Genomic DNA, 27,403 nt, shown 5'->3' on the forward strand with positions numbered 1-27,403 from the left:
GCACTGGCCTTCCAGCCGTCTTCAGAATGGTATTGAGGAGAGGGAAACGTTAAAGGCAAAGTCTCTCGGTGCTGAAACAAACCCTAGGCAGTGTCATTTCCACTTGCGGTGGGTTTTCACAGTCGCAAGGCAAGAGCCAATTTCTCCTTCGGACACCAGTTTTTTACTTCCCATCGTGCAACGGTAAAACATCACATATCCGATCGTCACATGTCCACCCGGAACCATTAACCCGCTCACACCCTGTGTACTATTTGTGCATGGTGTTACTGTAATTTTCTTCAGATGTTTACAAACTAGACCTTTTCACACATCCACCTCTACCTCAGTCACCATCGAGTCAGATGTACGCCCTTGTGCTGTGCGGTACTGATTTTTTAAAAATACTTTACCCTTTCTGCTAATAATACGGGAGGTGTTAAGTTTTTAAAACACCAAATAGACACCTATTACAAAGAATCAAGTCTGCATTAACCGCACACACACGTGGTAAAAAAAATGCAAACAAATATGCTTCGATAATGTATGTATTACCCTTGAAACTGATATTATCTAACCTTTGTAGATAAAACTGCCATAGCCTTAGCTATTAACGCTTTGGCATTTGCATCGTCCTTGTGCGGTTCACATTTTTTGCGTTCTTTACTCTACAGCACCGGCGAGAGAAGGCCGTGACGGAGGCTTTCTCTGGTGTAGGCCAATCAGTTTCAAGGACAATGCATACATTATGAAAGAATATTGGTTGGCATGTTATACCACAAGTATGTGTGGTGAATGCATACCCGAATACCTTTGTAATAGGTGTCTATTTGGTATTTTAACATCTTAACACCTCTTGCATTGATTCAAGGAAGGGTAAAGCCTTTTTTAAATCCTTTATATTAAGTTCACTTGCTTGCTTGCTTGCGCGCTTACGACCGTGCAAATGTTTCGGTCGTTTTTTAACCCACTTCCCGTGATCCAATCGAGCTGACATTTTGCACACAGACTCGTTGTGCGTGACAATTTATTTTCGTGAAAAAAATTTCCCAATGTTTACACCTATACGGAATTTTTTTTTTATTTAATTACCAATTGCTTAATGGTGGAAGGCAATCATCTGACCCATAGGTGGCAGCCATCTCAAGCCAGAGGACGAGAGGACTCTAGCCGCCACGCATATAAAGGATTTATAGTGAAAAACTTTGTTTTTACGGGTTAATTTTTTTCTCTTTTATCATATTAATACTGCCAAAAAGGGTCCCGTAGATTGTGCTGTACTGTTCGTATTTAGTTTATTGACGAATGACCAGCGTAGGCATCCCCCGTCAGGAGTTTGCACCCTTCTGAATATCGGTTTAATCTGCTCGCACGCTGCACCACTCTGCTGGAATATTAAGAAACGCTGATGATGAGTACATTTTATTACCGCCAAGTCATGCATTAAACCACACACACATCACATTTCACGTTAATCTCATTGGAAAAATTAAATGGTATTGGAAAAAATCAACGTAGCATAGCAAACGCTTTGATGATCTAAATGTTGAGGGTGCCGAGTGTCAGAGGCCTATCAATACCCGACGTGCATTTTTATTTCATTTGTTAAAATACTGGAAATTCCCTTCGTGATGGAACGTCTCATTTGCACGGCTGTCCAAGACACACACGTAGCAAACACGTAATGACACTTGACCGCACATTTTAAACGAACACATGATACCGTTTGCATTCACACAGTGAATATCACACCCAGTCAAATGAATACATAAATACATAAATGATTCAATTTTGAACACCGCCGGTTCATATGACATGTACCCCAGCTGTAACTTGCATTCTCTCTGTCACACAAAGATCCCATGTGTAGCCTTTAACAGGCTGTTTAGGCAAGTGCTGTCAGCGAGCACCTGTGAAGGCTGCCACAGCACACGAGGGGGTTGGTGGCCAACACCACACCTTGCCGCCTTTGTCTCCCCAGTACTGATGGTTTAAACACCGCACAAGATTCTCCTATGAGGCTGAGTCGACCTAGGGGATGCCCAGGACTGGTTTCTGGGTGCCCCAGGGTCGAGATGTTAACTCCGTCGCCTGGTATGCAAGAGATTGGGAGTTCGATCCCGACCCTGACCCCTGTATATTTGGAGTTTGCGTGTCTCTCTCCCCGTGGTCGTGTGGATTTTCTCCGGGTCCTCCGGTTTTTTCCTCATTTAGAAACACGCGTAATTGGCTGCTCTACATTGCCACATTTTCAACCACTTCGCGTTGAGCAATCATTTGTCATAGCCAGGTCACTTCTGACAAACAGCTGTATAGCTCAGTGGGCCTTACCTGATGAAATAAAAAAAAAATGGTTTAAAATTTTGGTTCAAATTTTCCCCACTGTTATTGGTCGTGAGCAGGAATCGAACGCAGGTTGCCGGCTTCGTAGCGCAGCGGCACTAACCCGCTGCACTACCGCTGACCCGCCTCCGTCTCACAGAGCACCAGTTCTACCACAAGTGGGCGGTGCTGTCGGACCCGGACGACATCACGTCGGGCGTGAAGGGCTACCTGAAGTGCGACATTGCCGTGGTGGGGAAGGGGGACACCATCAAGACGCTGCACAAGTCCAAGGAGTCGGAGGACGAGGACGTGGATGGGTGCGTGCTTCGACGTGGCCACGGCGGCATCCAGGCCTCTCTCCCCCGCACCCCAAGCCCGACGAGGGCAGCAGCACGCCGTGATAGCTTCGTGCAGCGCACGTGTCGAGTCTTGAGGGTGGGGAATTCCGGTGCAAATGCTCCGTCGTTGTTACGTTGCCAAAATATTGGACCTCTTTTTACATTTCAAATCAATTAGACTTTCAAATTTGCGGCCGTTAACTGTTTAAACCTCGCCTGGTTGCAACAAACTCGGCGTGTGGTGCAAATGTTTGTTTAGCATTGGTATTGCTGTGCACGAATTGTAACAATACATTCACGTTAAACTTTAGAAGGCAATGTTTTTTTTATCGATATATAATCACTAAAATACATTCCATTTGTTCAATGTGAATCAAAGAGTGAGTTCTTTCGAAACTCCTGTAGCCATGAGAGCAATGCCGTAACGTCAGAGAATGGCCCCGGGAGGTGATGCCACAGAATTTCCTGAGGGTTCCATTTCAAAAACGCCACTCTGTTGCTCAACAACAATAGCAGAAGCCACCCACTTCACGCTCTTCAGAGTGTGATATGTCACATTCGATGTTGCAGATGGATCCGAGGTTAATTTTATATTGTGGTGAATATAGTGGCCCTCTCGTGATTGCAGTGTTCCCATTAACCCATCACATAAGATGTAAACAAGTTGAAACACATTGATTCTTGTATTGGTGAGTCAAATAATCGATTTGAATTGATGCATCATTACACGGCTGCATGTTAAGATAAAACAATTACTTTTGAACTCTTGAATACCTTTGATAGGTGTGGAGATAATGAAATTCTCAAACAAGAGGAGTTTTCTTCTTGTACTGTATCTTCAAAATCACAACTACTCTACCGAGATAAGCTTATGATGCAGAAAAAACATCTAAATTGTTGGACTTTCTGTTTGCGGTTAGACACGAATTTTAAGTTCACATCTCATTTGGGAGTTATATTGCAAAGCCCACGAGGAAACACATAAACATGTTTTACCCGTGCAATTACAACACCACTCACAATACACTCCAGGGGTTTTACTCCGGTCGTAGCTGCCGTCAGAGCGCCTACAGGGTCAAACGCATTTTTGTAGATGCTCATTTCTGTTGACGATCTCAGCCTCTTGCGTCAACTATACCCAGCGGCGCATCCACCGCCCGTGACACACCCCGTGTGCGTCGTGGCTTTACGTCAAACAGCAACCTCCTGCTGCCGGAGGGCGTCCCCGTGGAGAGGCAGTGGGCCCGCTTCTACGTGCGCATCTACCGCGCAGAGGGCCTCCCCAAGATGAACACCAGCCTCATGGCCAACGTCAAAAAGGCGCTGACGGGCGATGACAAGGACATGGTCGACCCCTACGTCTCTATCTCCTTCGCCGGGCAGAAGGTGCCATTTAAATTTACGCTCGAGTGTAGGTTGTGTTCTGTGTTTTTTTTTGGTTATCACATCTCGGATTTTTTTTGCACACGTGGATAATTATCATAATCAATGGCGGCTGTGATCTATCTACTTCTGGATGAAGGCCTTCTCCCAATCCGTCACCACAGCTCACCGTCTCACAATGAGTTGCTTACCTTTTCTCTATTTTGCACTCCTATTGGTTGTTTTATATTCTTTGTTGTTGTAACCTGCTGATCTGTCCTGACTGAACATCTGTAAAAAAAACAGCTTCATAGCTCATCGGATTCCTCTAGTCTTCATAAACATTTCGATTCTGAAGTATGGTGCTTGTTTTCATACGTCCGACTGTTACCAACGTCATAAACATATTGGCTCCACAACTACATTTACGATTTCAATTAGCGAAATTGATTCTTGACCCCGCGGATGTTCTCGAGCGAATGCTTCTTTGCGACGACGATCTCTCGGCTCACTCAGGGCAAGACGTCGGTACAGAAGGGCAGCTGCGAGCCCGTGTGGAACGAGCAGGTCATCTTCACGGAGATGTTTCCGCCGCTCGTGCGGCGCATGAAGATCCAGATCCGAGACAGCGACAAGGTCAACGACGTGGCCATCGGCACGCACTTCGTCGACCTGAGGAAGATCGCCAACGAGGGAGACAAGGGTAAAGCGATGGTCGCCGCTGAGCCGTCGTTGTGAAGTGTAGCTCTCCGATGGCGATGTGCGATGCTTCACTCCGCATTTCCCGGGAGCTTCTTTTAGGAAGCTGTCAGATGCTCTGCGAAAAAACAACACGCAGTAAAACCCGAAATCACATCGGAGAGCTGCACAGCGTAACCGTGAAAGCCTATGATTGATTGTGAAACCTCACGATCTTTTTCATGTCCTGAGCAGTGGCCAGATAGCTCGTGGTGCTCATGCACTGGGCCCGCACTATTGAGCCAGCACCACTAGGATCAAGTTTGGGTGGATTCCATTAATGAATCAATAGATCATTGGCTCAAGGTCAGCTCTGACAGATTTTGAGAGTTCCTGATTGAATTGTCATCATTTATTGACATCATGACCATGGCACAATTGAAATATAATCGGTGGTAAAAAATATCAGATAAGAAACTTTAAAAAGTCACCCCCTACACAAGTGGGTGTTAACCTTTTTGCACCGGTGACCACCTCCGGCACAGATCTTGATGGATCCCATTGTAACCAACAGCGTATTATCGCCATGACGCGGAAGTAACAGACCATGGGCCCCTTCACCGATGGCAAACCTCGGGCCCCCTTTTTACACAAAACACGGGGCACTTTGTAGGTCCCATGCCATTTCAGAGGACACCAACGAATAATTTTGGCAGCCCCCTGGAAGTGTGCAACCTCCAGACTGAGAGCCTCTACCCTAGACATTAACAGTAGCACCGATGTGTGTGAAGGAGCTGCTGGGTTCCTGGGGTCACGGCATTGTTGGGTTACTTGGGTGTCTCGTTTCCGTGGCCGCTCTCGAGCAAGCTAGAGCCGGGCTCTTACCTGTGACCCAGCCACTAAATGTCCAAGGAATCATCGCGAAATAATTTTTCTAACATTTTCCCACAGGTTTCCTGCCCACGTTCGGCCCCGCGTGGGTGAACATGTACGGCTCGACGCGGAACTACACCCTGATGGACGAGCACCAGGAGCTCAACGAGGGCCTCGGGGAGGGCGTCTCGTTCCGCGCCCGCCTCCTCATCTCCATCGTCATGGAGTTCCTGGACACCTCCTCGCCCGATGTCACCAGCTCCACCGACATCCAGTCGGAGACCATCCCGCCGATCTCTGAGGTGAGGTCCAAACTGATGCGAGATGTCAGTGACGAAGAACGCTACCACAGTGTAGCGGTTAACACGCCGGTCCCGCAATTCAGAAGTCACCGGTGAGAGACATGTGGCCAGTATGGAAGAGTAAGCCAAATACCCACGAGAGGAGGCCTTCTAGAGCTTCCATTAGTGGAGACCCTTCCACCAGCAGTGACACTAGCAAGCAATTATATGACTGGGTATTTATATTGTACTAGCTTGTTAGCCCGTCCTAGGACGGAAGCTGTAATATTATATATGTAAATTAATGTTTTATTGTGTGATTGTGAATTTTATTAGGAAATGTAGCACATAAATAACATTTTCTTAACTTATTAAATGAAATTCAGGACTTTAGAAGATTTCCCAGTATACCACATTTTGTGTGAATCTCTTATCACTGTTCAAAAGGTTTCCCCGTAGTTGGCTATCCTTGATGAACACTTAGATCCGCTGAGGATATTTAGATCTAGAGCCACGTACAACTGGCAATGGGAAAATAGGGGTTCATTGAGATAAATACCCAAATTTTCAAGTCTGGCCCTGTGACTTGCTGATCATCATCGCATACGCGGGAATTATCGGAATTTGTCGTCATTTCAGTACGAAAGGAAGAGTGACATCATTTGGAGCTTGGTCGATTCTCAGGATGAAGTCGATTTCGCCTCGGTTGCAAAGGCGAATAATCTCTGCAGCTGTATAATTTTTAAAAAGCCGTAACTTCACTTTAGCACTGTTTTCAAATCACCTGAAGCTGTTAACTAACAAATGTATCTTCACCGATGGACGCTTGATAGCGAAGAGTGAAGAAAGTAGAGTGCTGATAATGTCTGAAGTAACTTAACGAAGACCAAAGATAAGCATTAGAGTTCCCAATAAATTGATCTATACATATATATAAAAGGGAAATTTGTGAATTTGTGTGTCTGTTCGAAATGTTTAGCATACTTCCCAACATGCAACAAACTTTAAATTTGGCATGTGGGTAGCTTCCAGACTCAAGGCAAGAATCCAAGTCCCGGGCGATGCCGGGTAGTAAAGCTAGTCAGAGTATAATTGTATATTGTCTAAATGTAATGGCAGGGAATATAATAAAAAAGAATGTCATCAAACACTTCACTGCATTCCACTGTAACACTGCATTAATGGCAGTGAATGTTGCACAAAAGGAAGTCATAAAACACCTCACAGCATTTCACCGCAGCACTGCATTAATGGCAGTGGTTGTTGCACGCAACTAAGTCATCAAACACATGACGTAATGTCACAGTAGCACTGTATTTAACGGACGTTCAACGACTTGTAATTCACTGCTCTGATACTTATCTTCCACTTTCGCTTGCTGGGGTTGAAAACAATTGGAAATCGATACAGTGTCTGCAAAGTAGCAGAGAAATGTTTATTGTAGCATAATTTGGAAGCGTAAAGTAGACTTGCCTTTTGTTGGACATGCCAAAGAAACAAATAAAGGCACCAAATGCACAGTGATGCGGCGTAGAATTATTGATTGCCTTCACTTGCTATAAAGATACATAAAATCTTAAGCGAATTTGCGTAAAAAAATTATCATAGCCACTCGCGTTAGTCAAAAAATCCAGGCACACATGAATAGTAATGGGGGGGGGGGGGGGCATATGGAGTGACGTCACGCGCAGGACACACACACACAGCCTTGTGTGGCTCGTTATATTCGTTGCTGCGTTGATTTCTTTATTAGCTTTACTTTCCATGAAGAAAGGTCAAAATGAAAGCTAATTTGCGTAAACAAATTTTCGTTTCCGCTCCATCTTCTTCACGCGGAGTGACGTCACCCGTTCATGATTATTAATGACGGGGGGGAGGAGGGTCCATGTGGAGGACCCCACCTGTTCATGATTATTAATGAGAGGGACTGATCGACGTGGAGTGACGTCACGCGCGTTACACACAGACATTCTTGACTCATTATATTAGTAATTTACCTATCAGTGGCGTACACCAACATCAAGACCACACTGACTGTTTTCCTCGCCTCTGCCCACGATGAATGTTTTCTGCGCTCATGAATTATTCCGCTAATTATTCAGTTTATAACTGAAATTCCATTTCACTCTGCCTGTATGTCTGTTTTCCTATACACCATCCTACTGTGGCTAATAAGTACACTTATAAGGACACTAGCTACAAGAAGATGGACTCTCAGATAAGAATTGGCTTAGAATATCGGTTTTTTAAGTCTGAAAATTTCACAGACTACGTTCGCAATGTTACACGCTTACAGCAATGTACCGTGACTAAAACACATTTAATTCCTAATTATTGATCAAAATCGGAATAATAATTGGTAATATAATAACGCAAGATATGGTAACTTGTTTATCTCATTTCTCACACACATAAAACGTGTTTTTTGCGATCCCTTAAAAACCCACAGCATTGCGAGCCCCACGGTCTCACGGTACTGCATGACGGTACTCAGGAACTCGTGAGCAGCTTTTCTGGTGCCACAATGCTAGGGTTCACATGGGAATATTCATTCATACTCGGAAACATATAAGTAGAGTGCCACGACGTATCTTGATGTGTGGCCCACACGTAGCTCCAAATACCCCAGATCACCCGGGATGAGTCCGATCTCATTCGAACGCGGATGCTAAGCAGGCTTGAGCGTGATTACTGCTTGGATGGTAACAGTTGTTATTGCCTGCGTGGCTGCGTAGAATGAAAAATATAACAATTCTTTCTGAGCAACAACGCGATGTGGAAATCCTGGAAAATTAAGCACATTTACTTGTATTTACATTGTGCGTGTTCAAATGTAACCCCATTAAGGATCTTTACTGTCATATAATTTTACACCGAGAGACGTTGCGTAAATATATTCATCTGTGTTTTTTTTGTATGATTCAATGATAATAATAGTTTTAGTTTAAATGTTTAATGATTGCTTTGTTTCTTATCACAGTTTTCCATTAAAGAAGCCGTATCTATTGCATTGTATTTGTGAAATAATAATGACACCACTAGGGTTTCCGCTAGCTGTGTGTGTGCGAAGCGGTAGTGTAGTAGCGGTTAGCGTGCTGCACTACCAACCCAGCGACCTTATATCCACTAATGCCAACGACGATTATCTGAACCAGTCCTGGGCCTCCCCTAGGTCAACTCGGCTTCAAATGAGTACCTGGTGCGGTGTGTAAAAACATCGCCACTGGGGAAACAAAGGTGGCCCGGCGTGGTGCTTGCCACCCACCCCCTCGTGTTCAGGCCTTCGTAGGTGCTACTCACTAAACAGCACTTGCCCCAAGAGTCTGTTAAGGCTACACGGTGGATTTTTCTCTTTGTGTGGAGCACGGTCTCAGCACGGCACGCCACCGCGACGCTGGTGTGGAACGTAGGTTATATGGGGCGCTCTGTGCTGTGTTCTCATCTCCTCAGAATTCCACGGGGAGGATTGACGAATTCTTCCTCTTTGGAACCTTCCTGGAAGCAACGATGATTGACCGCAAGATTGGCGACAAGCCGATTAACTTCGAAGTGACCATCGGTGACGATTCACACCTTGCTTGTTAACATCATTTCAAATAATCTGTGACATTGCTTTCAAGGTTTTCAGATGTAGATAAAATTCCATACGGTATGTTACCAACCGATGAAACCTATTTGGTCAAAATACGGGGTTTGTTGTTTAACTTATGAGCGATGGTCCTGCAATTAAATATGTGTGTGAAACGCGTGGATGTTTATCTGTGATTTTTTTTATTTAATGAATAACAGGCTCACTATAATACTAGAATTGTTTATTTTTTTCGGTTATCAGGAGGGAAGAAAAACCCTCCCATTCTGACCAATTGGCCTTGTGCTGGCCTTCTCGGGTAACCTAAAATAGCAAGATCTTTCAATACATGTTTTTTGTGTTATTTGTCATTTACCCATTGTGTTTTGTACACCTTCACTGAGGCGGCAACTTTACACCGTGTGTTTATTTGCGCGGAGAATTACATGTCCACGTGCATGCGTGTGGCACGAAGCTCGTGGGTCAGCCATAATTGGTGGCGCTCGCGGACAGAAATGACCACGACGTATTGAATGGCGTTGGAATGGGAAACTTTGGCGCAAGTGAAACATCCCACCCATGGTCTCTGTCAGTGTCACTGTTTATGTAAAATATCAAAACTCTAATACGGGGTTTTAGATCAAAGCCTAAAAGTCTGGGTGGGTTTGAGTGCTTTTCTATCTCCTCATCTCTCAGGTATCGAACAATTACGCGTCACACATGCTCTCCAGCCGGAGGGAAAATGTTTGACTTTGCAGCCACTGTTGGTGACTATAATAATTACATGACTTGTTGTTTTTTCCTTAAAATATAAAAAAAACATTATTTAGCCTGAGTGTTTTTATAAACCGTGATTTTTTGATCGTACCAAATTTCGCGGCCTTTTTCGTGTCGCTCGGTTGTCCATGTGCCTGCGTGCACCAGGCAACTACGGCAGCCTGATCGATGGGACGGACAAAGCCGACCCGGGCAAGAAGAAGTCGGCCAACGACGACGAGGTGGAACTCCTGTCGCGCACCTTCGACGAGGAGAACTTTGAGTCCGACATGGGCACCTTGTCCACCACTCCGCCTCGCAAACCCGTCATCACAGACAGGTGACCCCCCCACCCCTCATTAATTCTTAGGATTATAATCCTCAGACTTTCGGATTATAATCCTCAGAATTATCAGACTTTCGACTGGAGCGGTGGTGCAGTGTTTTTAATGCGCTGCGTCATGAACCCAGCGACCTGAGTTGGATTCCTGGTCATGGCTAACATTGGCAAGTTATCTAAACTAATCCTGGGTGCCCCCAATCACTACCCCCATGACCGAAAGGCAAGAGGAGACCTTTTTACCATTAGTATATTGAGAAAGAGCTGTAAAATATATATTTTTTAATATGAGACTATAAATAGATACTCATAACTACAACGAATTTGTTATATAATGAGATTTGTTATATAATACGATCTTAAAACAACATTTGTTTTTCCTGAATAGTGAATTTTAAATGCCGACAGGAACTACTACCACCTGCCCTACTACGAGGAGAAGCCCTGCATCCACATCAAGAGCCACTGGCAAGACCAGCGCTGGCGCCTCTACAACTCCAACATCATGGAGAGCACCGCCGACAAGCTCGAGGAGGGCATCAACGACGTGCAGGAGATCATCAGCACGGAGAAGCCACACCCTGAGCGCCGGCTGCGTGGAGTCCTGGAGGAGCTCAGCCTGGGCTGCCTGTGAGCAACCGGGCCACATCACGTCACCTCTCTCCTCTACTGCTATGTCTCCTATCATCCTCTTGATTACAAATCTTCTCTCTCTGTCCCTCATTCTCCATGTGCCCAATCCCATTTATTTTTGCATATTATTTGGCTACTATAAGCGTTTACGTGATAAGCCACTTATTTGAGCTATTGTTTGTGGCCAGGTCGCTTCTAAAAAAAATACGCTAATAGGTCAGTGGGTTTTACCTGGAAAAATTTAAGTAATTTATTTTAATTTTTTTAGTTCGTCCAACACAGGAACGCATACTGTGGGGGGGTGGGCTGTGTGCGATGTTGCTCCATCTTGCACTGAGTTGTGCTGCTGTAGCACTGAGCCAGGCACGGCTCTGTGCCACTTGAAGACAAAGCTCACAACAATGATTGTATGTATGTATGTTGAATTTATTTCACACTGTACGGATCCAATCAAAGGAAAAGCGTTCTAGACGGCCGCAGAAGTGCATCCGAAAGCGGACGATGAAGTGACCGTCTTTATATTAAAGATTACTGTGAAGACGATGATGAGGAAGATGATAGTGATGATGATCGTGGTTCCAGTGATGGTGAATGAAGAATCCTGATGGTAATAATGAATCAGGAAGTGACACACTTGGATTAGAGAAGTATGCACGTTAAAGACATTGTATTTAATGGTTAAATAAATAGTAATTTGGCTTGAGCAGCACACATCGCTAGGAGGAGTGGTGGCCGGTGGTAGACAAAGGAGTGGCAAGCAATGGATGGAACATGCCCGAAAGGATGTCGACCTGAAAATAAGCTCATGTGCACATGTGGATTGTGGTATCGCAAGAACAGTGAATAGATCACTGATGTGGGAACTCCTCTTTCATTGCAAACTTGTTGCTGTGATACGATGGACGCCAGCTTGAATAGGCTTCGTGTCCGTGTGCTTCTCAGGCGATTTGTTGCCCTGGCCAAAAAAGACAAGCAGCAGAACGGGCAGACGCGGCTCGACAAGGAGCGGCTGAAGGCCTGTACACACGAGCTGGTGAATCCCACAACTCCAACGCACCCGCACAGCAACGCCAACTCAAACCCACAACGGCAACAACAGCCGTATTTCGCCACTATGCGGTGATGATGTCTCTATGCCGCTTGTGCCAATGCAACATGCACTTTAATGGCCATTTGAAGTGTCGAAGGCTCGCTGCTGGCAGGAGGTCACGGAACAGACCCAGGTACCATGGGTTTGTTGACTGAGATGATTGGCAGATGAACCAACTGTGCTCACCACTGTGCCAACTTTCTGCACACACACACACACACAATGCCACCTTGACGTTTTTAATACCTCCTTATACAAACGTTTTAATCTCCCCACATTTATGATACACATAAGCGTAATGAAGAATAAATGTCGTCCTCGGAATGTAATGGTTTGGCTTCCTCCCAGATCTCACATTCCCTACAGCCAATAGCAGGCCTGCCTCTACGGGCCCTCGAGCCCCCCCCCCCCTCCTCCCCTGTCTTTTGCTGCTTTCCTCAGCCCACAGAGCTCACTGAAGTCATGGTGCAGGTCTACAACGGTAGCCATGGCCTGCTAAGGCCTTTCTTAACTAGGACCAGCCAAAGAACTTCGCCCTCTCCCATCCCATTTGCCTTAATGTCGCAGTCCACGCGCCCTATTTAAACGAGGCAGCAGATCTGAGCGAGGAATTTCACCCTGTCAGGTCTTCCTCTGTCTTTAAAATATAAAAAAGTATAGCATTGTAGAAGTAACTACAATAAAAAAAAAGGTTCGTTTGGTTAAACAAATACATTTTAAATATCGATGCATCAGTAGTTTTGGTAGATTCTAAAATGGCCATTATTATGTTCACAGTAGAGGTGTCGTGTCAAAACCACATGGGCCCAAGGCAACCAATCACAGAGCTGTCACTCAACACATGATCTCATTTCAGCCTATTATATATCGGCTTCCACTGGCGGGAAAATGTATGTATAAAAGAATGAAATTACAAAATTACCTTCTACCAACTTGTAGAAACATCACTATGGACACAACATAACACTGCAATACAATTACGTATTTTGGTAGCACAATAGTTCCTGTGTCCATAGTTTCTGTACAGCTTGTTGAGATGCGTTCGCATTGAGATGTCGTATAAACTCACATTTTTTCAAGTGACTGCTTTTCCGTAAAAGTTCCTCTCTTCGTTCACCACAGGAGACGATGGCCATGCAGGCCAAGACGCTGAGAATCAACGTGAAGCGGGCGACGCTCAAGGAGAAGCTTAAGCAAGCGTACAACTTCCTGCAGAAGCTCCGCTTCCTCGCTGATGAGGTGGGGGCACCCTCGCTGCCAGGCGCAGTGCCATGTGTTTATAGCCTATGGAGATGGCACTGGTGGATCAATTATCCAAATGTTAAATTAATCAAATAACTTTATAATAAAAATGCGTGTGACAAACATTAAAATGGAAAATAAATGTATTCAAAAACATTCATATGTATGCAGATGTTCACCTACGTGGTGGACCACTGCTCGTTAACAGGTAGCCTTGACAGACACTGGCAGTGCCCACCACGCTGAAACATAAGTTGAGAGGAAACTAAAACGAAACTATTTTTTATTTTACCAGGTAAGGCCCACTGAGCTATTTAGTGCTTTTTCAGAAGCGACCTGACCACAAATGAGAGCCCAACGAAGTCGCTTATGATGTGAAAATTTATAGTGGCCAAATACTCTAAACGCATGTTGATTCTAAATGTGGAGGGAAAAACCGGAGAAAAATCCATGCGACCACGGGGAGAACATGCATACTCCAAATGTACAGGCGCCAGGGTTGGGATCGATCCCACGACCTCCTGTATACCAGGCGAGGTAGTTAACATCTCACCACCACGGCGCCTTGAGTGTTGGGTAACGTGACATAGCGATGCTGCTGCTCATGGCCTCATGGGTTACGGATCGTGGAGCAGGATCGCTTCGTCACGATCGCTCTGCGTGACATGGCCACCATTGCGCGCGCACAGCGTCCGCACAGGCTTGACGAGTAACTGCGCCCGTGTGGTCCAGCCCCAGCACAGCGTGCCCGATGTGTACGTGTGGATGCTGAGCAACAACAAGCGCGTGGCATACGCGCGCATCTCGGCCAAGGATATCCTCTACTCGCCCATCGACGACGAGATGGGCAAGGACTGCGGGAAGATCAAGACCCTCTTCCTCCGGGTGAGGACTCGCGTCCCTGCGTCCCTCCACTCGGCCTGCCCACATGGAACTCTATCTCAGGGGGTCGGCAATCCTGCGGATCCGGATCCGCATGTGGCTAATTGATTGTCTACCCGCCACCCCCCCACTTTGGCTGCCCCCCTTGTGGGAAACATAAATCTTAAAACGTAACTTAACGTAAACACTATTGCTTAAATATAGCAGGGAATATGTCACTTGATTGGCTTGGTGATGACAAAATGTACAACTGTCAAACTGTATTGTTAAAGAATAACTAAGGGGGGAAATAAACTAAATAGACGCAGTTTACTCCAACACCTATCTTGTTCATTGAAGTGCTCTATACCTGCTGTGTTTGTGTACAAGTAGCTCTGCGTGTAATGCGGCTCTAGAATTATTTTGGTTAAAAACAAAGTCTCTTCTTCTTTGAAAGGTTGCAGACCCCTTCTCTAGCTCACTGCATGAAGCCGAGCTGTGTTTTCGTTATCAAGCCCACTGTTTGTGTCATAATGGAGACCGGTCTTTTCAAGGCCGGCTTGACCTCGGGTCAGCTCTCGGCCGTGGGTCCTGGCTTCATGGTTGTGGCGTCAGTCTGAGGACTTGGCTTAGAGGCACTGTCCTTGACACTGACCTCAGGCTGGAGGATGCAGCCTTGACTGGCCTCGACACCGATCTGCACCGAAAGACTCCGGGCCTTAGTCTCGGCTTGGTCTCGTTGCTTTCGGCCTGGGCCCGGGCCTTGTGACACCGATTCTCGTGATGCGCTCAAGGCCGCATGTCTTACGTTGCCCACAATTCCTAATCCGTTTAATACCACGTTTACAAGTCCTTGCACATTTAAGTCTATGTGATTCGAGTAGGCCGTCAGTGTGGTGCCCGTGCCATGGATATGTTTTTTTTATTTACGGCATTTTGTTATTTATTATTTTCTTAGGATTGTATGCTCCTTGTGCTGGACTGCGAGTGATGCAATTAGACCATCTTGCTCAGAAAACCTTTTGAGTGCCATTGGTAATATGTTGTTCATATATGTTTTTTTTTATTAGCGAATATAAACATATTGTACAGATCACTTGAAATATTTCTCACTGTCACAGGCATCACAGGTTCACAGGAACATCCCTCAGAGGGCAGAATCTCACCGCACAGGCGGTTATCGGTACGCATTTCATTCTCCTGCTTAACAAAAGACCCGAAACTTTTCCCTCGTGCATCCACAAGGGGATCCTAATCGCTTGCCTCCCATGCCAGACCTCGCTTGTGTCAATCTCTTGTGTTCACGATGGAGGCGGTGGTGGTTGCAGGGGGAGGCGCAGCGGTTAACGCACTGCGTTACGAACCCGCCAACCCAAGTGATGATTATCTGACCCCGGTACTGGGCCTCCCCTAGGTCGACTCAGCCTCAAATGAGTACCGGTGCAGTGTGTAAACATTGCCGATAGGGAGACAAAGGCGGCCAGGCATGGTGCTGGCCATCCACCCTGATGTGTGCTGTTCTGGCCTTCATAGGTGCTACTAGTGAACAGCACTTGCCCCAACAGTCTGTTAAGGCTATACGGGGGATCTTTGTTATTGGTGGTTGCAGCTGCCCGGGAAGAAGAGCTTCGGCTCCGGAGGCTGGACGGTGCAGGCTAAGCTGGAGGCTTACTTCTGGCTCAGCCTGCACAAACATCGCAAGGACTTCATGAACGGCTTGCCCAATGGCTACGAGCAGAAAAAGGCCAAGAACAGCAGCCCGATCGCACAAGCCTTGCCACCCATCAGCCTCATCTATAAAGGTTAGAACCATTAGAGTTTGACGTGCCGCATGAAACGTCGAGGAAAGAGGCACCGAGAAAAAAACGAATAATGGGTGGTAAAACGTATTGAGAATGGGATTTCAAATGTACGCACATTGACGGTTGTTACTCTGTCATCCAACATCAATCAATGTGCTTGTCATAAACATCAATACACTTGTCATGTGGATATCACTGAGGTTGCTCTTTGATCTGCACGTAGAGTAGGGGGCTGAAAAAATGACTCCAACATTGAGGGTGATTTTTTAAAATACATTTGTATATATATATAACATGAATGTCCCATACTCCCAAAAATCCGATTTATAATAATAATAACATCTATTTTATGAAGCGCCTTTCATATTGAAGTATCTCAAAGCACTACATAAAAAAAAAATTTAAACTTCACACACAAGAAAAGATACAATCTTAATGAAATAGAAAGATGATTTGCTATTGCAATTAAATGAAACTACAACCACAGTGTTTTGCTCTTTAATTGTTGCTTTACACTTGGCACGGTATTATTTCTGCTTAAACCTTTAACCCATTTTGTTGCAGAAAAGCAAATGTTCCAGCTGCGGGTCCACATGTACCAGGCGCGGAGCCTCTTCGCAGCCGACAGCACCGGGCTCTCGGACCCGTTTGGCAGAATCATCTTCTCCACGCACAGCCAGGCCACCGAGGTACAAACCACAGGGCTCATCGCACGCTCCCACCAGCACGTACGAGCGTAGTGCCGCTCCTGCCAGTACAGTGGAACTGCTGCAAGGCTGTTTGACTGCCTTGTGAGTTGCAGGGTTTCACACAGAATTCCCGTTTGCATTCGCAAACGGGAATTCTGCGGCTTCATCGTAGCCGTATTTGAGCACGTGTTTCGAAATTGAATCTCTTCTTGCTTTTTATTCCATCGTTGTCCTGTGGTCGTGCTTCAGTACTAGATTCCATTAAGGCCATTCAACTTCTCCGGCTTGTGAGAGGCAAAAGGGTGAGCAGACGCGCTCTGTTTGTTCACCGTGGTCTGCTTTGCCCCCTGTCAGGTCATCCCAGAGACCTTGTGTCCCACGTGGGACCAAATGCTGGTGTTCGACAGCATTGAGCTCTATGGAGAAGCTCAGGAGCTGCGAGATGACCCACCCATCATCGTCATCGAGGTCTTCGACCAGGACACGGTGGTATGTTTTCTGATCCAGTGTTCAGTTCTTGTAATTGCATATTCACAGTAATTAATGCATTCAACGCAGGGTCTCAGCAAAGCCTCTCACACCACTCACTGATGATTTCAGCTGACGTCATAGCTGCTGGGTTCCCTCCAGGTGGCTGAGGAAACCGATTAAAGCAAAACGAGCATTGATATCCCGTTCATTGGTGAAGTTGTCTCTGGGAACGAGGGTTGGATACATTGACAATAAATTAACCTCTGGTTCTTAAATCGACCTCTAATTCCGACCAGGATAAATTATTTTGGTGATACCGCGTCGGCAGTTTGTGTACATGCACAGTCAACATGAGAAAAAAACTCAACACTGTGGCCTTAAAATAAAATAAAAATCGGTGACGTTTCGGGCAATGGCCCTACTTGATAGCACATGCACAGAGAGGCCAGATACGTCGAGTTAATAAGGTTTGGAGGCTGCACATAGTGCCCGATGTGAATAACATTTAACAAGTGCTTTCTTGTGACCAATTTGATGAGCACTGTAAGTATCGTGTTTGAGTCCACTGAATCCACTCCCGTACCATTGCATGCTAAGTACTACTGGCACCTACCAAATTAAATTTGGGCAGAACTTGTTTGATAATTTGCTTATTTTTCTTGGGAGTGGGCAGATGTTCTGTATAATTAGACCTATAGTCATATATTTATCCATATGCAATGCCTTTTTGCATAACTATTCTGGATACAGTTTATATTATTATTTATAGTGGAACAAATGTTGGCTCACCATATCAAGACTCTCAAAGCTGGTTTAGCTGCGGCAGACGTTTTATGAATCTTCGATACCGGTGCTGTAGTCATGGAGGAAGTGGGCACACGCACACACGGTGGACATCTGTGAAAAAGAGCTTAATAGCTCATTGGATTCCTCCTGCCGTCAAAATCAAGATTCTGAATAAATATTATGGGTGCTGACAGAGCCAGAGATTCCTCCAGGCATCCTCTCTGACTCCCATAGCTACACACTCGTACACGGTGTTGATTATAGCACCTCCATTGAACAGCTCAGAAAATGTAGGGTTAGGCTAAATAATTCAACTAAGAGGTCATATTGTATATGAACGTAGTACATGCTGTCTATGAGAATACTGGAGCACCCAGATCCTCTCCCTTACTGTACTCACCATAAAGGGAGCACCACGGTGGCGAGATGTTAACTCCCTCGCCTGGTATACAGGAGGTCGTGGGTTCAATCCTGACAATGACGCTTGCATAATTGGAGTTTGCATGTTCTCACCGTGGTTTGCGTGGATTTTTCTCCAGGCCCTCCGGTTTTTCCCTCCACATTTATAATCAATATTTGGCTGCTATACATTTCCAAACGATAAGCCACTTTGTTGAGCTATCATTTGTGGTTAGGTCGCTTCTGAAAAATATCTATATAGCTCAGTGGGCCTTACCTGGTAAAATAAAACATAGTTTAGTCTACAAAGCAGTCAGTTTTCATCTGTGATTCAGCACTCAATGTTTCACCCCAGCAACTTGCTCGGCAACTGGGATTTTGTTATAAACTGCAGGTCTGCTTGACGGACATAAAGTTAATGGTAGCTGTTAAATTCAAAGACTGGGAATGTATTTCTGAAGCATTGTTTTAAGATACATAACATGTTCTGCGACTGCGTAAAGTATACGTGCACCCTTGACGCGTTTTCACGTTGCGCGCGTAACTTTTGCATTTCCTCTTTGAGAATTAAACTGTGATGATGTTTTGTGTTTGCTTTTTCTGAAACAGTTGTAAACAACAGTGCACTGCCAATCGTCAACGCGGTTCCCAAACATCACCGACGTTACCCCACATGTCACTTAGTCAATTAGACTCGACTGTTTATTTCAGGTTTATTTAATTGTCACGGCCTGATAGATGCTTTCACACATTGTGACCGTGTGATACCGCGTGCCATCACTATATAACTGTTCTAATTTCTATTCTATAATTTACTTACTTTATCATATATTTGCATTTCTATTTTATACTGCTCAAATTGGTGGATGTAGATAAGTATAGCTTGCTGCTGTTGTTAGGCGTGTCGCTGTCAAGTAGTCGCAAGGGTGTCCTGCTTATGTCCATGTGTGGCCCGAGGGCAAGAAACAACTGTCCGTGGGCAGAGTGAGATGGGGCACATTGCCCCGAATGTCTGAGCTTTGGCACAGCAAGACCTGCCTGCCTTAGCTCCATTACCCTACAGCTCATCCTTCATCCACACACCCTGGGGTCCATCACCAAAATCGGTAACATTCTGTGAACACAGATTTGTATGCTATATTGAAATCTGCACGTGTGTGCATTACCGATTGATTGTGTGCAAAAAATGCCCCTATTTTTTCCACTTTTGCATAAATATTTTACATTTGTTTACTTTAACTGGACCACATTTTAGTCCCAATCCCAGGTAAATCAATGGTCGTGATTTTCACTCGAAAATGCAAATCTATACATTACAAGGCCCAGCTTGGCATCTTCATTCATGCATGAGGGAAAGTTACGTCGGCACCTTACACACACTGTACCTGCGCTTGATTAATCATTGTTGTGAAAATCAAGAAATATATAAATATATACTACAATTGTCCACTTTTAAAACGTGAATTCAGTTAACAGTGTGAATAGCAGGCACTGCTGTCACAGATTTGTGCTGGTTCTGCCAGTTCGGACCCTCGGGTGTCATGGATTTTAAGGTGGCTTGCCCTGGGGCCAGGACACCAAGAGAGCGCTCGCAGCTTTTTGAGTGGCTTCATGCGTTGTATTTGTAGAGCAGTCACCCACATATGTTACTCTTGCCTGTCGTACGAAATCAAATGCAACTTACACGACATTAACAGCAACTCTTTGGATTTTCTTCATGCAACTGACAAGATGAGCTGTAATTTTTGAGCCGAAAAAAATCTGATCCAAGTCCAAATGAAAACATAATTGGTGTTGTTGCATGTCCTGTGTAAACGTATGCATTTGAAATGGTTCCACTTCAGCTTGCATGAGCGTCGCAATGCAGAATTTCAAATACAGCGTTCATGTGATGTGCACGTAAGGATGATCGCTTGTTTTCTGGCTTGAATTTGTCACTTGTGTATTTCGAATGAAAGTTGCCAAAGAAAACTTTTAACGTTTTGCTATTGTCACACAACATCAGCCGTCGAAATTGGGAGGTTCGGTAAGACTCGTTTATCGACGCGGCAGCGCCGATTTCACTCCTCTGTACAGTGCATCACGTAGATTCGTACACGATCTTTACACCGACCGTGAACGTTTTCACCCCGCGAGAGTGTTTTTGCCACACGTGGCAGCGGTGAGCGTCCGAGCCTCTGCGGTCGGCTGCGTGACTCTGCAGGGGAAGGCGGACTTCATCGGACGAGCCTTGGCCAAGCCCGTGGTGAAAATGAGCAACGAGAAGTACGACGCGCCGCGCTTCCCCCCGCAGCTCGACTACTACCAGATCTACCGGGGGAACTCCACTGCGGGAGAACTGCTCGCTGCCTTCGAGCTCCTGCAGGTAGCCACCTCCCCCACTCGCCCCGCACCACCGCCCCGACCGCCCCCCCCCCGGTGGAGACCAGCCACTCTGTGCGAGCCGACGTCGCTCGTCGTCTTTGTTGTTGATGAACCGTGACCCTCGTCTGGAAATCTTCTTCGTGATGTAATCCTTGTAGTTCGCCTGCTATACAGGAGGTCGTGGGTTCGATCTCCACCCTGACGCCTGTATGTTTGGAGTTTGCACGTGTCTCTTTCCCCGTGGTCGCGTGGATTTTTTTCCGGGTCCTCCAGTTTTTGCCACCACATTTAGAATCAACATCATGCGTTTAGAGTATTTGGCTGCTTTAAATTTCCACGTGATAAGCCACTTCGTTGAGCTATCATTTGTGGCCAGGTCGCTTCTGAAAAAGAGCTGTATTGCTCAGTGGGCCTTATCTAGTAAAATAAAAATAGTAGTAACCGCATCATTCCATTGTGTCACCGTTTTGTCAGTTATGTCAAGCGCCTTGAGTGAAGACGCTCTATAAATAAAAATGTGATTAACACGGGTAATACATTTGTGTGCATACAGTTACAAAAAAACAAGTTGAAAGCCTTGCCAATGAAACAAGATTTATTTTATTTTAACAGTCAATGTATTCATTGGAAAAATGCTCATTTTTATTTAGAGATATAACAGTTGTAATTAAATGATTCCAAATTATAATGCTGTTGAATATACTGTATTTTACTATCACTGGTACAACAGAGTTTTCACAGTATCACACGTCTATTTAATAATATATCACACATCCACTTCTTGACTTGTGACACCCTTGGCATTTCTACATATCGTTTACATTTCAAGTTCACCTTGGTGCCCTCTGCAGATTCCTGTCATCCTTGTCTGTTGACACGTGGAATTATTTTTGACACCGTTGGCATTCCTGAATATCATTTATCTATCAAGTTCACCTTGGTGCACTCTCCAGATTTCTGTATTCCATGTTCGTTGACACTTGGAATTATTTTCGACACATTCTAAAAGCATTCTCTTTGCCTGGTTTCCCACTTGCTCTGTTCAATCAAACATACCGCACGTTCACACAAAAGGGAGCGGGATACAAAGTTGATGATAACAACAACGCGCCGGCATTTCCGCAGATCCCGCCGTCGGGCAAGGGAGACCTCCCACCCATCTCGGGTCCAACAGACACGGAGCATGGCACCATCCTTCCCGTTCCAAGGGGCATCCGCCCAATCCTCAGCAAGTACCGGATCGAGGTGCCCGCACTCATTCGCCACCGAGCCAGATATCAAAACGAGCGACTTGAGTTGAGTCAGATGCCGCATGGGCACTCCCGTGTGATTCTAGATTTGAAGCTTTCGTGACTGCAAGGATTCATATTCTTAGGTTTTTTCGGTAAAGTCACGTAGGTAAGAAATTAAAATTTATAAAAGTAAAATAAAATAAAAATCACGACGTTTCGGAGGCAACACAAGCTTCTGTCTTCAGGTGGAACCGTCACAGCACGATTGCTGTATCAAGTAATACGCGCTGTGACGGTTCCACCTGAAGACGGAAGCTTGTGTTGCCTCCGAAACGTCGTGATTTTTATTTTATTTTACTTTTATTAATTTTAATTTTTTACCTACGTGACTTCACCGAAAAAAAACCTAAGAATATACTCCCGTGCGACTCGCATATGGCTCCCTCTCGGTTTTTTCCCCGCTCTCTGCGTGGACGCAGGTGCTCTTCTGGGGCCTGAGGGACCTGAAGAGGATCCAGCTGGTGACGGTCGATCGCCCGCGTGTGGACGTCGAATGCTCGGGGAAAAGCGTGCAGTCTGTGGTGATCCCCAGCTACAAGCAGAACCCCAACTTCAGCACCCTCTTCAAGCATTTTGAAGTGGTGAGCAGACCCGAGCACCTTAGTCATGTCCTGTCTGACTGCATCTGCGGAATCCCCCACACATGCAGTATTCTGCCAAATTAATGTCAAGATTATTGGTAGTGTGGCTTGATTAAATCTGTGGAAATGAGATGTAGTGAAGGGTTATACCAGATCACAGGTGTCGAGTATAAGATTCTGCAGCTTCTTGGATTCTTTGTTACACTCGGCTGAGGATACTGTTCTGGTAAACATTATGCAGCCTGTACTTCACCCCTCTTAGAGCAACAGGGCTCCAAATCTTGAGACATGAGTTAAACTCAGGCCATCATCATCATCTGGGTAGAGTAAAATATATACCACTTGGTTATACCAGTTGATTTGGGAGATGAGATCCAGAGGCACAGTGGGTTTGCCCAATTGGCCGAGGACCTCCAGCCGGGATGAGCGAAGCTCCTGCATCTGTTCGAGCATGGAAACACTTTGACGTTGTTTAAATGTTTGGGAAAATATGATGAAATCTAGAAAACACATGTTGCAAAGCAAAGTCAGCCAGGACATAGTTTTCATGAAAACAGTAGAGCGTGAATGAGCGTTAGTTGTAAGTGTAAAGCGCGTGTGTGTTCAATCTTGATTTGAAGCTTTCGTCACTGCAGGAATCTATACTCTTCGGTAAGTCACGTAGGTAGAAATAAAACTAATTCAATCACGATATTTTGATAGCAACACAAGCCATCGTCTTCAGGTGAAAATCGGGACAGCCGCGATGTCTGCTGCGAGCAGCACGATGTCTGCTGCTTGGATATATAACGCAATGAATGTACAGGCGTAGCCAGAGAGCTCACCGGGGCAGGTTGAACTATAACAGCTCAATACTAAACTAGAAGGTTAAATTAAGTTGGGGGTTGACTCGGCCCCATCATCCCTCCAGGGTCAATAAAATAAGTATTGCTTATCACGAGGTCAGCATTGGCCACACTATGTAGTGAATGTCTCGCACCGTACAAATGTGGAATTGTTTTTGTTTATTGAGATTTATTGAGCCAGCTGGTCGAGATTGCCCCACATACCAACCAGGAAGCCGGAGAGCACAGACATTTCTCGACTTATCGCTTTAACAACAAACGATTACATATTTAAGAATGCACAATTTAAATCATATATCACGAATATATAATACAGAAGAAAAAATAACGTTCTTTAAAGCTCAGAATATTATCAATGATTCCCGTACTGTCTCCGATAGTACTGGATTAGGGCCAAGCAGTGGATACGAGCACCCTGCCACATCATGTGTACGGTGACAATGACATTGAGCTCGATGAGGGCGGTTAAAGCAACTTTCCTCGGCATCGGTGATGAGCGAGCGATGATGGTGGAGAGTGATTAATGGCAATGCTGGCGTTGGTGATGAGCGAACGTTGGTGATGAGTGAACGATGGCTATGCCGGCATCAGTGATGAGCGAACGATGGTGAAGAGCAAATGATGGTGATGAGCGAACGATGGTGATGAGCGAGCGATGGTGATGAGCAAATGATGGCGATGCCGGCTTGTGCGGAACGGCTCCGGGAGAGCATGACACGGCGTGTTCCTTCGCCTCCAGGACCTACCGGACAACGAGCTGCTGCACCCGCCCCTCAACATCCGCGTGGTCGACTGCCGCGCGTTCGGCCGCTACACCCTGGTGGGCACGCACACCGTCACCTCCCTGCGCAAGTTCATTCTGCGGGCGCCCAGCAAGACCAAGGCAGCCAACATCCGCACCATAGGTAACCTTTAATGACCCGCGCCTGCATCTGGGTCTTGTGTGCTAAAGTGTGTGCCCGCAGGTGACAGCGCGCACCAGCCGATTATTCACCAGGCGAGGTTGTTTCCACGACAGCAAAAAAGTTCTGCTGTTGTCGGTCTGACATTTCCTATCATCACGATCGGCTTCCGCGGATGCAGAATCCATTTGGAGTGAAGGGAAAGCGGGGTGAATTGTTACACGTACTGTTCAATTTCCAGTCCCGTCCAAGGACCGTGTACACATGTGCATGTTTATGCGCTTTTACGAAGTTCAGGTGGAAGTTCGGGTGGAGTAGTGGGGGAGGATAAGGGACCGATGTGGATTGAGAGCCAGAGTTGTATTTTCAAGCACATTGTGCGTGTGTGAGTGTGTATATGGGTGGGTGTATACGCGGTGTGCACGTGCGTGTGCTACGAATCCGGCGACCCAAGTTCGATTCCCGCTCACAGCCAATACCAGTGACGATTACCTGAATCGGTTCTGGGCCTCCCCTAGGCCGACTCAGCCTCAAATGAGTACCTGGTGCGATGTGTAAATATCGCCACTGGGGATACAAAGGCAGGCGGGCATGGTGCTGACCGACCACCCCCTGGTGTGCCATGCCGGCCTTCATAGGTGCTGCTCGTTAACAGCACTTGCCCCAACCATCTTAACAGGCTATCCTGGGGATCTTTGTATTTGTCTTTGTGTGCAGGTAAATGGCTCTCCGTGCTGGACTCCCTTTGATCCACGCCTCCCTAGAGAAAGATAATTTTCCTCTCAGTGGGCTCTCACCTCATCATAAATAAATGAATATTATTTTTTTATTATTTGCCCACACTGCATGCATCAAACATTGTTACAAGCACTGTGCTGCTTGTGCAGAATACTGCCCAAGAAACTGTGTTTGGGCATATTATATTCTTGGTCTTTCGGTAAAGTCACGTAGAAGGGAAACAATAAAATAATAAAAATATAAAACAATAAAATTCTCACGACGTTTCGACTGCAACACAAGCAATCATCATCAGGTGTGAAAAACACATCATAAAAATTTGAAAAAAGTGGCACTTGGCGAAACGAACATGATCTAAGTTGGTGTGCGTGTTGATTGGTCACTCGGTAGTGGCCACTGTCTGTGGCTATGGAAAGCTGGACGCAATGCTTCGGCGCGTTAAAAGATCACAAATCACAACTCAATATAAAGCGTTACATACATGAACGTATGAATGATCGTGTCATGTGTATGTTAATTGAGCATGTTATATGTATTCATTCATGAAGGTTTTTTTGGTTGAATCACGTAATTATACATGTGTCATTAACGACTACATGTTAAGATATGTTAATTAATTGTAATTAATTGCAACCTAATTACATTTTACCACTATTGTGCACAATTACTTTTGTGCATCAACATGTTTCTTTTAAAATGATTACCCCCTTGATATGTATAATATTTATCTGTTCTTATTTATTTAAAGAATTTGTTACTCAGGTAACTGTGGGTGGGAAAAAGAGAAATGTAGTTTCAGTGGCCTCTCATCAGCAGGCTTAGAGAGCTCGTTCTGGGCCGGTTCGCTGGGAAGATTAGCACCTCTGTGCAAGCATGAGGATTACATTGCAGTCTGTTCTCCTATAACGCTTGTTTTCATAACGCTTATATAACGCAATGAATGTATTCAGAAACACATTTTTTTTATAACGCGGATGCGAATTGGATAAAACGTTATTGAATGAACAGAACTACGTCTCACGAGTAGAAATAAGCGGTTGTACGGCTGCTGGATGCTTCTAGATACTACCCACGCACCTCAGTCTTTGTTTGACCTGCATACGCATCTCACGTGTTATCGCGGACTGTGCTTTATCCTATATTATATATAACTTTTTCTTGGTTCTTTCGGTAAAGTCACGTAGAAGGGAAACAATAAAATAATATTGTTTTATATTTATATATTTTTATTTTATTGTTTCCCTTCTACGTGACTTTACCGAAAGAACCAAGAATATGAATCCCTGCAGTCACGAAAGCTTTAAATCTAAATTTATATATTACTTATTATAACGTGATTTTCCCATGACGGGGTGTTCTTAAGGAACACAACAACTACTGTGTTATAGGACAACAGACTGCATTGTACCTTACATTATTTACTTGGCTGGGATTTATCTTTTCAGTGACAGTTGGAAATGCACCACGTGATTAGTGTGTTACTAATTGACATCGTACATTTCCCCGTTGTAAACACTGAGACTATAACCGCCGAGTAAAAGAGAAAGCCTGTATAATGAAGAACGTTATCCAAACAGTTGAATTATTCCTCTTCATACTCTTAGGTTTTTCGGTAAAGTCACGTAGGTAAAAAATAAATAATAAAAATATAATTGACATAATAATAGAAATAAAATAATAAATCACGACGTTTCGGAGGCAACACAAGTTTTCCGTCATCAGGTGGGACCGTCACAGCTAGATTTACTGTCTCAAGTGAGGCAAAATTCCACGAGTCAAGCTCTTAAATACAAGTTTAAGGGGGGAGGGAAGGGAGAGGGGGTTATCTGAATGTGGAAGCCAATGAGTGGAACGTGTTAGGGGGGGGCGGGGCTAAAAGAGAACAGTTGGTGCATCTTGTTGATGTTTTACCCGATGTTGGTTGACAATCCAAATACAAAGGAAGGAGAGTTGTTGGTTGGCAATCCAAATACAACAAAGGAGAGGAGAGTGCTGTTAAACGCTGGGGATGTCAACACTCGGTAAAGTAGAATAGTACCTGTCAAATAAGATGGTCTAAATATGTGCAGTTAAATCTTTTTTGCATGGTTAATAACATCTATTCCTCCTCATATTCTTTGGGTCTTTCGGTAAAGTCGCGTAGAATAGGTTCATCGACGTGACTTTATCTACGTGTCTTTACCGAAAGACCCAAAGAACATTGAATTC

At 45.1% G+C, this 27,403-nt stretch overlaps 1 protein-coding gene across 2 annotated transcripts in view; it reads left to right on the forward strand.

Annotated features, from left to right (window-relative positions):
- LOC144935853 (otoferlin-like) overlaps window positions 1–27,403 on the forward strand; it is a 102,132-nt gene that overhangs the window by 49,861 nt on the left and 24,868 nt on the right. For both annotated transcript variants that reach the window (XM_078862671.1, XM_078862672.1), the window contains exons 14-30: window positions 2,462–2,621; window positions 3,842–4,028; window positions 4,521–4,707; window positions 5,634–5,857; window positions 9,287–9,395; window positions 10,329–10,500; window positions 10,909–11,130; window positions 12,076–12,166; window positions 13,346–13,462; window positions 14,198–14,350; window positions 15,936–16,128; window positions 16,693–16,817; window positions 17,172–17,306; window positions 20,677–20,838; window positions 21,963–22,082; window positions 22,549–22,710; window positions 24,295–24,460. In XM_078862671.1, the coding sequence (XP_078718797.1) occupies window positions 2,462–2,621; window positions 3,842–4,028; window positions 4,521–4,707; window positions 5,634–5,857; window positions 9,287–9,395; window positions 10,329–10,500; window positions 10,909–11,130; window positions 12,076–12,166; window positions 13,346–13,462; window positions 14,198–14,350; window positions 15,936–16,128; window positions 16,693–16,817; window positions 17,172–17,306; window positions 20,677–20,838; window positions 21,963–22,082; window positions 22,549–22,710; window positions 24,295–24,460 (2,685 nt within the window). The remainder of the gene's footprint in view (window positions 1–2,461; window positions 2,622–3,841; window positions 4,029–4,520; window positions 4,708–5,633; window positions 5,858–9,286; window positions 9,396–10,328; window positions 10,501–10,908; window positions 11,131–12,075; window positions 12,167–13,345; window positions 13,463–14,197; window positions 14,351–15,935; window positions 16,129–16,692; window positions 16,818–17,171; window positions 17,307–20,676; window positions 20,839–21,962; window positions 22,083–22,548; window positions 22,711–24,294; window positions 24,461–27,403) is intronic.

This window comes from Lampetra fluviatilis, chromosome 14 (assembly GCF_964198595.1).
Source record: "Lampetra fluviatilis chromosome 14, kcLamFluv1.1, whole genome shotgun sequence".
NCBI classification, from domain to species: Eukaryota; Metazoa; Chordata; class Hyperoartia; order Petromyzontiformes; family Petromyzontidae; genus Lampetra; species Lampetra fluviatilis.